Raw genomic sequence first — 14,301 nt, forward strand, 5'->3', positions numbered from 1 at the left:
GGCCCAGGAATGTAGATGCAAGCACAGAAAAATGAAACTCTTGAATATTTGGGATAGGGCTGTCATTTAATTGCAATTTTGTTTAGCACTCAGGGTAAAGGCTATCTCACCATAATCAGTGTGACTGAACGCTTGAGCGCAGTAATATGGCATTAATGTGCCGTAGTGGAGAATAGATATACACATATAATCTTTCTCCGATTCTCTTTAAAAACAATTCCTATTGAATTACAGCTTTCAGCACGATTTATCAACAGATTATTGTTTGTGGAAGAATGCTACCTTCCTGCTCAAACTATTCCAAGGCTGACTCATATCCTGGTAATTCATTAATACATAACACGATTCCAGTCCAGTAAAGTAATTTCTGCACTATACAAGTCATAAATCCTACAACATCAACTGAAAAATATATCTCAAATTCTCTTTCTAAACACTAATGGAACGTTTTGCTTGGCTTCCCACACACATCATCATGAGGAGGGGGCCAGACAGAGCTGTAAAAAGCAATTTGATAGCAGTGTACTTTATAGAGTTTAACAGTGTAAGAGCTACCATACTGAATGAGACCTGAGGTCAAACCAATCTACTATCTAACTTCCAACAGTAGCCTGTGTCAGAAGCTTCATGGGAAAATAGAAGCAGAATAATCTGTCCCATCTGCCCTCTCCACATTAGGTCTCATTCTATTAGAAAGTGATTTAAAGCCTAGATTGTGAGGTTTAATATGCCTTCCAAGAAGCAGCAACCAAAGAACATTCCCCTTTAACTCATGAAAACACTGCTGCAGAGAGGAGAACTGAAGGTGGTGGAGGGATGTGTTTGTTTTCATGTCTCAGCAGACTTAATTGCTAGAACCAACACAGCAGATGTTATCACTTGGCAAACAAACTTGTACCGGCTAGAGCTGTTTTTACTTCATACCTGGGGCATTTATTGTTTCTGGGTATGATCCTGCAACCGTTTTTTCTCACAGAGGCAGACTGTACCAATATTCACAGTCTCACTGACACCCAGGGTAACAGAAAGGATTTGAGAAGTATTCCTTTCACTGACAGTGTAACATGTTGCTTACCCAGTGGAGTATTTTTTAATCTTGATGCGAGAAGCAATATGGTGCTTGTCATAAGCGAGATATTTTTGTAAGGCTCAGCGGTGCAGAACGGCACAGAGAAAATCTGCACAGAGAGTGAACATCATCAGTGACAGGGAAACCGTCCTGAGTTTTCTGTTTCTGAGCTAGTCTGATTTCCACAAGCAGCTCCCAGTACCTCCTCCAGAGCATCAATGCCTGGTTCTTAAGCTACACTGCCCTGGCAGCTGAACCAGCATTGTTGTCTGTATATGAAGAGTTCCCACATTAAAACACACTTGGGCCAGACTCAGCCACCCTGGATGAAAAATCAGCCTGAAACAAGCCAATGGATTTTATATGTTAGGGCACATCTGTCTGATGGGGATGGGAGTGCATTTGCTTTTCCATGTATTTAATGGGGGAAGAAAAGGCAGGAGAGAGGGTAGACCAACAATGAAACTTCCCATTCTTTTTCATCAGAAAGTTGGCCAAGCCATGCTGATAAACTGAAATTGAGGGGCCAGATGCTCCAGGCCTGACTTCTGCGCTCTGATGCATTTTTTTTATCTTAGATGAGTGATTATGTCCTGTACCAATCAATGCAAGGGGTGCATCCTAGTCCTGGGACCTTCATCAGGTTAATGTGATAGGGACAAGGCCTGTTGCTTTGTTGGGTTATATGATCAAATGTGAGTGACAGGTCACTGTCATGTAACCCAAGGGTGCAAACCTCTTTGGCTATTTTTTATTTTCTAAGTAGGTTACTCTGTGTCAAAGATGGCTGGAGATTCAGGGCTGCTGGCGTGGATGCTCTGATTTATTTGGAATTAAACTGCTCCTGCACATCCACATTTATCATCAATGGTTCCACACAGAAGAGTATAATGAGAACTTTGTAGCTAATCTTCAAGGGCTTCTTTAGGCCAAAAATCATTCCCACAAACACCTTCTATCTATCCTTCCTTGTATGATTAATCCCTCATTTCATACTCATTTTCAAAATGGACACAGCGTGCTGGGAGATCCAAATCTTACCCTGGGAAGGCAAATAGTGCTTATTTTGGACAATAAGTTAGAAGATGGACATTATGAGAGGTGATTACCTACCCAGTTAACAGGACAATGTTTCAAGACCAGGCCTGCAAGATCCCTGGATCACAGACAGCTACTGTGTTTTTCAAGGTGCCATTTTTCTTTCTCTCTCTCTGGGATGAAAGAAGGCTTCTCCTGACACTAGGCATTGGAAGTCCTATCTAAAGCATCCCTCTACTAACAGATATATAGAGATATAAAACAAAAACCAGGAAACAAAAAATCCAGAGCTGGACAAGGTTTGAGGTGCATTGCAGGACAGCACTGCAAAATGCTGCCAGAGTTACTATGGAAATTGCTTTAGTATCTGCTCACAGCATCACTGCTCTAGGCCATTACTTCCCGTCACTCTACTCCATGAGCATCAAGTCTTGAGGAACACTTGTCCGGAAGTGAGGCTGAGGAGAGAGGAAGGGGGGTACAGTGGGGCCTAAGAAGCACTTTAAATGAAAGTACAGATATCAAATATGATGGTGTAAATGCTCGTATCTTGTAGTGAGAGGGAAAACCACCTCAAATCAGCTGTACTTGGACCCCTACTGGAGAGCCTTGTAGCTATCCACACACAGCAAAAAGTGCCCAAAGAGGGAAAATTCAATTATTCATGAAGCAATGGGGAAAATTCTATTTGGGATTTCCTACTGCGGAAACAGGAATCACTGAATCTCCTTTGGACAGACACCAGCAGTATCAACAGCAGACTTTGAGACCCTGTGTTCCAGTGCCTGGCTACACAAGGGTCAATTACATTTGTTTAAAATCTGGTAGGAAGGTCGTAAATAACCAACAGTCAAACAGGCAATACTTCAAAGTGAATAAAAAATGCTCTCATCTATGGCTGTAAAGGAGGCAAAAAAAAGCCAGGTGGCCCATGTAGGTATTCCACATGCCTTGTAGGTACTGTTCCCCTGTGGACAGTCATCTCCTTTTATTACAGTGGCTGTATCAATTCAAATGGTTGGTGAGAAGGCAACTTGAGCTGACTTTATCATGTCTGCCATCATCAAATCCCTCCTAAGCCTGCTCTGGAAGGCTGCAAGTGGACCAGAATGATGCAAATGCCTTGAGCTTTTGCCCCCTGCAAAAGTTTAAATTCCTCAGCATAGGAGGATCCGTTTCTATTTTGGACAGAGGTGGTGAGGGGCAGAGGGTGAATGTGGATTTAGCAGCCCAAAATATTTCATGTTGACCACTGGACGTTCCCACTAAAAGCATCCTTTTTTTCCTCAAGGTAACGCACCTTTCTATTCTCTACCACTCCCTGGAGAGATTTGTAAGAAATGCGTGTGCTGTCTCTCACTGTCTTGCTTTGCAAAAAGCAACGCCTAGAGCAGGAAGAGAAAATTATTGACGATAGAATTTCACACATTTTTCTCGGTGCTTAATGAAGCTTGAACTTGAGCGGAGCAGAGAGACTGCTTATTGTTGATTTTTTTTCGAGATCACTGCACAACAAACAGAAACTGAATAAGCAATTAAGTTAACTGGCTCTAAAACTCATACTGGCTGAGGATTAAGGTAATTATGTCTGAGCTTACACACATTCATTGCAGCAAGTCTTGCCTGCTTGCATGTTGCTGATGTCATTCTAGAACTGATTTGAGTTGTTCTTCTATTAATTACCAAAAAGGTTACAAACACAAGATCTCCTTGCTATAAATATGTTATTTTTACTGCATGTTCAAAGGAGATGCTGACCTCTTTTGCTAGCTTTATACAAATAGATCCAACTGTTTCTTCCTGCACCAAAGTATTTGCAATACCGTAGACTTAAAGGATCAATTAAAGTAATACACAATAGATGGGTTTAGTATTGTCATACAGTGATTTTCCTGTCAAAGGGGGAAAAAAAAATCTATTTTTAAGTCCGAGTGAAAAAAGAGACTCTGGGAAAACAGTATCAGTCTCCACAATATTACTGGCAGGGCACTGTGGATTCTTCACCTTCTGGGTAACAAATAAGTTTCCTTTTAAATGGCTGGAATGCAGGGGAGGGGAAGGGAAGGGAACCCCCCACATTCTCCTTGTCTAACAAGGAGCCACAGCGTGAGAACCACTCCCTAGCAGAAATAATCTGTGACTGACAATGGTTTTCTTTGCAGCCAGGGCTAAAAATGGTTGAGCTGTAAACAGACAAATGCAGAACATTTTAAGGCCCTTTCCAAAGGCAAGGGCTGCTTATACAGGCACTCAAAATGCAGGGTGGCATCAAGAGAGCACCGAGCTTCAGAGTTCCTGAAAAAAATCAAGGAATTCTTGTATCAGGATATGAGTACAAACACAAGAGAAAAGAATACCTTGTTATAGGCAAATGAGCAGGGCCAGATTTACAAAAATTGGAGATTTATTCTCTGGGCAGTCCAGGCATTCATATGTGTGATCTTAGGCAAGCTGCTATATTTGGCTTCACCCTTCCTGCCTAAAAACTGAAAGAGAAATACTTTCCTCTTCACAGAGAGCATGAATATGGGGAAGGCACTTGGTACGACCGGGGTGGGAGCACTGCAAACAACCAGAACAAAGTCTGCCACTGATACAATTTCCCTGTAATCTCAAAGTCAGCTCTGAAGTCTACAATGAAAGGACATGAAGGAAATTAGGTGAAGTAGCACAGCTTCAGAATTCCACTGGGAACACAAGGAACATTTTACATTGAAATACGTAGAACTGCCTTGCACTGATATTAATGATGAATGTGTTTGGAGATGAATGCTCTATACACTGGGGAGGCCACCTGAACTAAATAGGACCAGTCCCAAACAATGCAGACTTCTAAGGTCCTAAATGAGAGTTTTGTAAACATGTTGATTAGTAACTGAAAGAAATCTTTATTTAAAAAAATGAAAACCAGAAGAGAAGCCCAATGTTGACAGAAAGATCATAAATCATGGAAACTCTATTATGAATCAAAACAACAGATGTAACATGAACAACAGCATCTTTTATAAACAGAAATTAGACTGTTCTGTTTCACTCATTGGAAAGGCTAATATGCCTAAAATAAATTTCCCTGAATCTCTCATTAATGTTTTACGGTCAATGTTGACTGACTGTTACAAAAAAACAAAATGTGGATGATTTATACCCCAGTAGAGTCACTAACCCCAAACCACATTTTCCTGATGGACCTCACATTAATAACTACAACCACTTCCCCTGACTATATTCTTCTCCAGAGGAAGAACCAAAGTGCAGGTGATTCATACATCAGCGATTTCTTCCTCTACATTCAGTTTCCTTCTCTCTTTATTAGCAGGCTAATGCTGACTGCATGAGTCACCAATTATCACCTTATGCACCAGACAGGAACTAAATTATCACAGTGATCCCTCCACAAAGCAGGCATCACAACATGTTTGCTGGGGCCCAAATACCTCAGACTTTAAACAGAAAATGACTTTGTCTTCCCCATTCCACAGTATGAAGAACCAGAGTTCTGGGATGGAAGAACTTGTCTAGCCCAAAAACCCTCCGGGCTTGCCCTAATCTGCTACAGCAATAGATAAATCTATCATGTAGAGGCAAGACTGAGTGCCTGCCCTTCCCCACTGACAGTGGGAAAAGCAGGATGGCCAGATCATGGTTATACTTCCATGTCTGATCACGAGGGGGAGAAGGTCAGCTCCTGCTTCAGTCCTTGCATGGTGTGTACTGCTACCCAGCGACTCTCTCATTCTGGAGTTCTGCACGTGAAGAGACAAAACTCACTTGAACAGCATTTACAGAGCTGCTTCTAGATTCTCACTATCATCACAGAAACTTGACTGTTTACAGGGAGCTTTTATAGCCTACTATTAATCCTCTGCCTAATGAACAAATAAATTCTGCACCATCTCTTGCTTAACTTTTCTTGAGTTTTTCCCTGGTCTGATAACAACTAGCTCAATGGTGAAACCTCTGACTGATACCACAGTGAGAGCATGCCATCACACATGAAATTCATGAACAAGGTCTTCCCAACCATCTCAAAATACATAATGAAGGGAACATTTTTTTAAAATATTCTGTCCCTGTTTTTAGCAGGTAAATCAAAACTTAGCGACTTCCCCATGACTGACGTGATCCTAAAGTGTTATTTCTGCTCAGTCATGTGGCACGAGCTGTGCTAATCTCAGCTCTTTCCATCCTGTCCATCTTGAAACCAACCTTTCACCAACTCCTTTGTGCCTAATCACACAGTCAGGGTGGAGGTGGCTTCTCAAATGATGGGTGGAAGTACCAATGAGAAGCAATGTAAAAATTCTGAATGGCACATATATCTTCACATATATCTTCAGATCGTGATTTCTCTTTTGTGGCTAAACAAAAAAGAACTAAAATACTAATGCTGTTTTGGACTTCATAACTTTTACTTATTTAAAACCCATGCAAATAATCACGTATCAATAAAATGGCATTTTCTGCACAAAATTTTATTTGAATACATCATCCTTCCCTTTCTCTCTCTACTGATGCATGTTCATCTTTCTAGCCTTTTCTATGAGTTTTTTAAAAAGTAAAGCTACAGAGTTTAAATGCCACCTCTCCAAATGTACATGGCCAGTACTTGGAAATGGTTATGCAATTAATTAATCATAGAATACATAACATCAGATGACTTAGGTAACAAATCATGACTCGCACAGCAAACGCTATAAAACACGCTTCATCTAAATTTCCACAAAATGCCACCATTATCCTTTCATAAGCAGTTTCTCTCAGGCAAAGGTGAGCTGACAAATTAAACTTTTTTTTTTTTTTTTTAGTTCAAATCTTGCAAATGCTGTATTACAGTCAGATACTCTAAATGACTCTGGTCTAAATAAGGTAAGCCTCTGTCCCATTCAGATCCCAGCAAATGAGAAGACTTGAACATAAGACTCTTTGCCGGAGGCTGTTCCACTATGCCACTTCAATTTTTACACTTCAACAGGACACTGGCATTCCTACTACTAAAAACATTGAAACCATAAATTTCCAATAATCTTCTAATCCCATCTCAGAAAACAGAAATCTCACAGGTGTTTTCTAAGCTCACTTCCTATGCCAGTACAATTAAAACCTGCGGTACAAATTACTTAAGTATAAAAACAACAACAAAATAATCCACTGGAAGAAACATTCTCATTATACAAAGAGTAAGGTTAATGAGGTATTACCTTGGCAGGTCCTTTCATCTGTGAGCAGTTTATAGCCTTTCTGGCAGCTGCACTCAAAGCTGCCAACCGTGTTTCGGCAGAAATGGTCACAGCCACCATTGTTTACCAAACACTCATCGATATCTGCGAAGAATAAATAGCAAAGATATAGTTCATGACAGGAAAAATGTAGTTCATGACAGCAATTCAATTATTCAGGGCAGGAATACAGGAATATCCTCAGACCCCCAAGGAGGCTGCTGTCCCTGTCAAGAACCAGGCCGGTCAGGTGTGTCCCCTTCCAGACCTATCTCACAAGGCTTCCAGGGAGAGCTATGGGCTGAGCTGTTCAGGAGACAGAGGTGTTCCACTCAGCACTGGAACCAACAGGTGATCCAAGCTGAGGTACTTTGGTGTTAGGGAACATTCAGGGAAGCTTCTCTGTAAATGGAGTGCTCTGCCTGATAGCAGACTTCAAACTGTGAAGGACGTGAATGGTTTGACCTTGTGTACGAACTCTCAAAACATAAGAACACATGAAAAATCGAAGTAATAACAAACATCAAGTAAAAGATACTTGAATTCTGAAGAAATACTTCTATCATCCCTACACAGACCAATGGAAGCACACAGTTTTTCGGAATGAGCATTATATGCTATTGCACTCATTATTCAGTGACATGGCGACAGAGCGCCACCCATTTTCATGGATCAAACTTCTTTCACTTGGCGTAGCAGAAAAGGAAATAACTGTGAGTGCCTGTGCAATGTTGCTTCTTCAGTTATTCTGAAGACAGAGCACCTATTGCCTTTATTTGAAAGCCATATATATATATTTATGTATGTATGTATGAAGGACAGGATCAATGGCTCTTACTTCAAATGTGATTATGAAGTGGACTGATGACTTGGTAAGACCTCTGTTCTGAATTTCATACTGATGATTCTACTTCCTGATCCTTTTAACTTCTCCCCAAGGTGTTGAAGAACTGGAATGACCAATTCCTTTTCCAATCCATAAAGAGTTGTGAAGCAAGTATGTAACAGGCCATAAAACCTCATTTGAAATACAGAATGTCTTTCCATCCTCCCCCAATTATAAAACCATGGATCCATGTTTATTTGAAAAAGGAGAAAAAAAACCCAAAACTTTTATTATTCAGGAGAAGACCAGTGCCAAAAAAGAGCTCTTTTCTATGAATGCATGCAAGGAAGAAGTAGTATGACACTGAACCTTGGCTGCCCATCTCTGGAATTGAAAACAAGATCTTTCAGGGAACTAAATGGAGAGTGATGCTTCCTTTTGAAAAGCTTCTTGCTATAAGATCTTTGAAACTTTGAGGTAATAGCTGGCCATTTAAAGAGCAAAGCTTGCAAAATGAAAATCTAGATGCAAAAATGTCTAATATATGAAGATGGAAATTTATCAAAACATGCAAGATGATGGTAAATGAAGGGCATGCTTTAAAAATTATTTGAATTTAGGGGGATTCTTAGTGAAAGTCATTCATTAATTTTTGGAAACATATGATTCCAACATGGGAAAGTCGCATGGCACTTACCACATTTCTGCATGTAAAATATAAACAACAGCAAGAGGAGTGAGGTGGTAAATCTAAAAATTTCAACAGCTGACAGACAAATTCAGCCATCATTTCTAAAGGGCACTCTGTTGCACACACACTGACAGAAATATGTCCAGGGCTCAAATAAGCAAGAACAACGTATATTGTTATAAAGGTTTTTTTATGAGTTGCACTTATGGCAAGGAGATGGGAAATCTGTTCTCAGACCCTCTGAACTAATACTGCTGCTGATTACTTTTGTGTCTGGTTCTGCAGAGGAGTGGCTTTTGCATTCAATCCAATTAAAAGAACGAGGGTAAGCTGTAGGCAGCTGCTGTGGAACATCCTGAGTGCTTTGTGCAAAGCCAGCTCAAATCTTCGTGTTTCAGGTAACAAAGTTCTCAAAATACTCCAAAATCGGGAGTCTGTTTGTTGTCTGTGGTACTCCAGTTCTGGCATTTGGCTGGCCAACAACAGGTAATCCTGAGCTCCCAACCTGAGAGATCTGCTGAAGAACACACTGAGGGTCACTCTATGTAACACTGTGAGACTGGAGCCAGCAACGCTTTTGGTTTCAGCTGTGATCATCTGCACAGGTCAAGACTGGCAGTGAAAGGACAAGAATTTTTGGCCCAATTCCTGTAGCCTGGCATTTCCTTTTGTAGAAGTGATTTGTCCCCGCTCCCTAATGTGCAACTGGGACTGTGGTGTGGGTGTTGGGATGGATTACCACAAAAGGTCCCATCCTTTTGCAGAGCACAGGTGTACTTAACTGCAGCTTAGCTTGTCCTGACAAAACTGTGGGACAAATGGAATTGTGAATTAAAATTACTGATATGTTATGCATCGTAAACACACAGAACAGTCATCCATCATGAAGAAAGTATCTTTTACCCGTGATAAGAACAACATGACCTTTGGGCTACTCTGCTGCCTGAGACTGCCTGAAGTAGAAATTACTTGCAGCCTGTCAAACACCATTCTGGAGTAACGATTGATGTTTTAAGTGATGGCCCCTGGATTTCACATGTTAAATTCCAAACTCCAGTCTCTTTTCTGTGTCTCTCGTGACCGTAAGGGGCAAAAATGCTGTCATCAGAGTGTAGATTTTAGGCTGTTAATAACTGTAATTCCACTGAAAATGCAGCATATTAGCTTTACACCAGCAATTCTTTGGAATAATTCCGAACCAGGATCTGGGTAAAACCTGGGAGAGTCCACAGGAAAAGAAAGTATTTATCCATTTCTTCTAACTGGAAAACATGACATGACCTTCTGAAACAGGGACCATCAAAACAGAATAAAGGTCAAAACTGTTAGCTGCAAAAACATTCTAAATAACATAAACAGTGCCAATGTCTCTGCTTTCACTGTATTTCTTTCCATGGCCATAGCGAGACTGACAAGGCATGTAAAAATTATTTCACTCTGTGGAGAGCAGCACATTGCTGCATTTCACTTGGAAGAGAGCAGTATCCAACTGTATGCATCGTGTCTAACTGGTTCAGAGAAATTACAAAAAGTCTGTACCCCTGTTATTTTTCTTTCCTTGGCTATAAATAATTTGTGTTATGAGCCATGTGAAAATAAATTCTTCCACTGCGTGAGAAGGTGAGGCCCCATTTATCTTTAAGCTCACTGGTACCCAACTTTGTCAAGTGCCTCTTTGAACTTCACAGAGGGTAAGCATGTCTGCCTCTCATGTTGGGCAGAAATACACAGTGGAAACCCATTGTGGTGTCTCTACCAGCTTTGCCATTATTTAGTCAAATATTCCCCTGTTATTATTGGGACTCTCCGTGGAGCAGTCATAAACCTGCTGTCTTCAAACACAGTTCTCAAGTGGCTCCTTAAGATGCAGGTTGCAGAAAAATAGCTCCAACTTCCCACAGGCTCTGCTTCTTTTTATCCTCAGAAATGCAAAAGGATGTAAAGAACTGTATTTCTTCCATGGGGGTTGTACATAAAATGCCCTGATGGTACTGTAAGAGTCATTTCAGATTGGGAGGTTGGATGGGCTTTCAGTGCATTGGGAATAAAATCCCAAGGGATTTCCCTGAATGCAGTAAGTCAATATTGTTAAATGATACCTTGCTTGTACAAGCTGATGATCTGCTACAAAAAAACCAAAATGGGACACATGCAAATATGAAAATACAGGCCAGTGAGAAACCACAGAAGCAATGAAAATGATTGTCAAAACTGACAGGTGAAGGTATGGTGTAACAAACAACTGAGCACTTAAGCCTCCTGTTAGCTCTTTAAATGGTTCATTCAGTTCCCAAGCAATTATATACAAACAAAAGCAAAGGTAAGACTTGCAACAAGGAAGCTAACACCTTCTTTAAAGTTGTAACATTTGAAGGAAAAAACCACCAATCTCAAATATTTGTCTGGAGACAGAGCTCAGCAACACCATCACAAAAGCTGTGAGTCCGTGTGAACCCAGACACAAACCCTGGGTTTGTAAATATAATATAATAAAATATAATGTAATGTAATAAATATAATAATAATAGATTATCCTATTTTTTTCTCAAAATGTGAGGGATGAAGTGGGATAATCAGCTTTAAATAAAGCTTTTCAGCTTTAAATAAAAGTATAGAAACTCAGATGCTTTGTGCTAAGTTGCATAGCTACAATTTGACTCGGCTAAGCAGGCAGACTTATTTTTCTTTTCATGATCTTGTGAAGATTAATGGAAATGCCTGCTCCTCTTCCACTTACACCTTTTTTAAGCTCTGTTCAGTGCAATTCATGTTTGGAAGGAGCTGGTTCTGATCAGGGTGCATGCATGCACTTGTGTGTGCACATATAAATTCACAGAGATTTGCCTCGCTGCATACAAGCCAGGGAACAAATTAAAAAATAGGGATTTTAGGTAACTTAGAACTTAAGATTTCACATAAGCTGCTTAAAGGCAACTGAAAGGGTAATCAACATGCAATCTTCACTTAGCTGTTGAACAATGATGGAGATGGAGATGGAGATTTCCAAAGCCTCATCACAGGCGGAAGTGAGGATCCTCCTTTCAATGGCTGGACAAATATTTGAACTGATTGTGTCTGTCTAATCCCTTGCAGATTTAAAATGCTACCTAGCTCCAGAAAAATAATATATTCCCAGATCAACCTAAAATAAGTACAGAAACTTCATAACCTTCTTGTTCTTTAATAATGAAAGCCAGCACGTTGGAATTAGTAATGCTTTTACCAGTGTACAGTGGACATCAATATAAATATATTTCCTGCAAGGTGGGCTGGTTCGCTAATTCTGTTTATTCCCTGATTTCCTGATTTTCCCTTGCTCTTTCTCATGGTTTTACAAATCACCACTGTCCCCTAAAAAGTGGAACTAGTGTTGCCTTGTAGACACAGATATGAGTTCCCTGATGCACACAGACCACAAGGTACTTCATAAAGCAGCCACAAAACCTTTTAACCCCATGCTGGAAGTGGTGAAATAGAGGAACAGAAAAAATAACTAACTCATCCACACTTGAATCCAAGCTCAGTGTACAACTCAGGAGGTTACCCTGCGGTGCCAATCAGCACAGGCTTGCACAAAACACCTTGTACTGCACGCTGTTCTATGTTACAAATATTACAGAGCCACCAATGCTCAGACCGAAATTATTTTGATATTTGCCTGCCACTTCTCAATAAAACTTGTAAACTCAGGATTAACCTAAGCAGAAGCTACCAGGCTCCATCTGCAATACTCTAAATGTGATACTGCATAGCATCTTAAATAATGCATGCCAGGGATATCTCATTGAGGCAGAAAGATAATTTCATATCCCCAGATTCACTGGATCACTATGAGAAAACCTGAATCAAAGTAGAACACAGGCTCTGCTGGTTCCATCCAGAAGCATCAAGTCAGCTGTTGTGTGGTTAGTATCCAGGGAGTTGTAAGTCCTAGTTCCAGTTTTACAATGGATTTATGCAACATTTGTGCAAGGTGAAACACTTTCCTGCTTTACTTCGTTTGTAAAATTGGGGATTGGTAATGGTCACTTGGTTTTTTCAGGACCAATAGTTTAAAAAGGCACTATTATGGAATGAAGTGTAATGAATGCAAGTCATTTGCTGTCAAATTTTTTAAGCCAAATTACAATTGTTTTAAATTTATGGTCTTGGCTTCAGAATGGTTTGATCCAGGTTCCGTGCTGGTAGTGTTTTGCACTGGAAGATTTTGTGAATGTCTGCAGGACTGTTAGGGCCATATTTACTTTATGGGGTACAATTGTTCCACCACTCCACCTCCAACTGCACAGTTCATTGCCTCTTGAATGTTTCAGGGAGGAATAATTCTATTTATGCAGTACCTTCTACTTGAGGATTTCAAAGGCCAGCAGCTTATTATCTTCATTACATTAAACCTACACAACACTTCTGCAGGAGAGATACATTTAATTCCTTCTTCTTTAACAAATGTGAAACGGAGGAAAGTAGGATAGTGTGCAACTTGCCTGCATCAGATAGCTACAAAATGAAATAAAGCATATATTACAGCACCTCTAATTTGAGTTCTGTGCTTCAACAACATCCTCATTTTCCCTCCCACAGTGCTAATTAACTGTAAAATATGATAGTCATTACTGAACTGAAGTTCCACTAAGTAGCAAATGAAGATTCTCTGTTTAATTAGCTTTATAGCTAGGTTGTGGGACAAGGCATTTTCCTAATTAACAGGATTAAATCTAGACTGGGCAGACAGGAATGAATGTAATTAAAATTTAATCTCCCTCATCCTGAAAACAGGCTGCCCACAAAATAGAGAGCTTTGTGTAAATGCTCTTAGAGCATGGAAAGGTTGAGGCAGGTTTCAACACATTTCCCTCATGTCACTTTCTCAATTTTCACCTGTTATCTTCGCAATTTCACGAAGAAACCTGTCTTCCAACACAGATGGTAATCTGTCACATATGGATTTAGGTGTCAGCTATTCTCCTCCAGGACATATCCACTCTGACATTATCCACCAACCAATCAATAAAAGAGTCTGCCAGGCTGCCAAGAGATCAATCACCTTGTAAAACAAACATTATGTCCTATTATTTTCTTATTACAGTTAATTAGATTTATAAAACACAAAAACCTTCGCAGGTGAAAAACTCAGAAATGCTGTCATAATAGGTTAGGCCCAGATTTCACATTTTTAAAAGGCAAGGGATTTACTAAATCTAATGTGAAAAGAAAGGATTTTCATTTAAAATTTTTGCTGAACACTGAATTCTTTTCTAACCTTAAAAACATGTTAGTGCAGTGCTAGGAACCCAAACAGCGCAAGCTGTCTGAGGCTGTGACACCAGAATGTGAAGGGGACTGGAGACATAAAGATACAGACTGACTGCCTTTTTTACTGTCTAGGCTGAGCTAAATGCTAAAATTACCCCTCCCCACCGCCCCCGCTGCCAGAAGCAAAGACAAACTTCACAGGGATCCC

The 14,301-nt window shown here is 40.2% G+C and overlaps 1 protein-coding gene across 2 annotated transcripts in view; it reads right to left on the reverse strand.

Moving 5' to 3' along the window:
- Nucleotides 1-14,301, reverse strand: part of SCUBE1 (signal peptide, CUB domain and EGF like domain containing 1) — a 190,369-nt gene that overhangs the window by 39,614 nt on the left and 136,454 nt on the right. For both annotated transcript variants that reach the window (XM_040062022.1, XM_040062023.2), the window contains one exon: nt 7,306-7,428. In XM_040062022.1, coding sequence (XP_039917956.1) covers nt 7,306-7,428 — 123 coding nt within the window. The remainder of the gene's footprint in view (nt 1-7,305; nt 7,429-14,301) is intronic.

Source organism: Hirundo rustica, chromosome 4, assembly GCF_015227805.2.
Source record: "Hirundo rustica isolate bHirRus1 chromosome 4, bHirRus1.pri.v3, whole genome shotgun sequence".
NCBI classification, from domain to species: domain Eukaryota; kingdom Metazoa; phylum Chordata; class Aves; order Passeriformes; family Hirundinidae; genus Hirundo; species Hirundo rustica.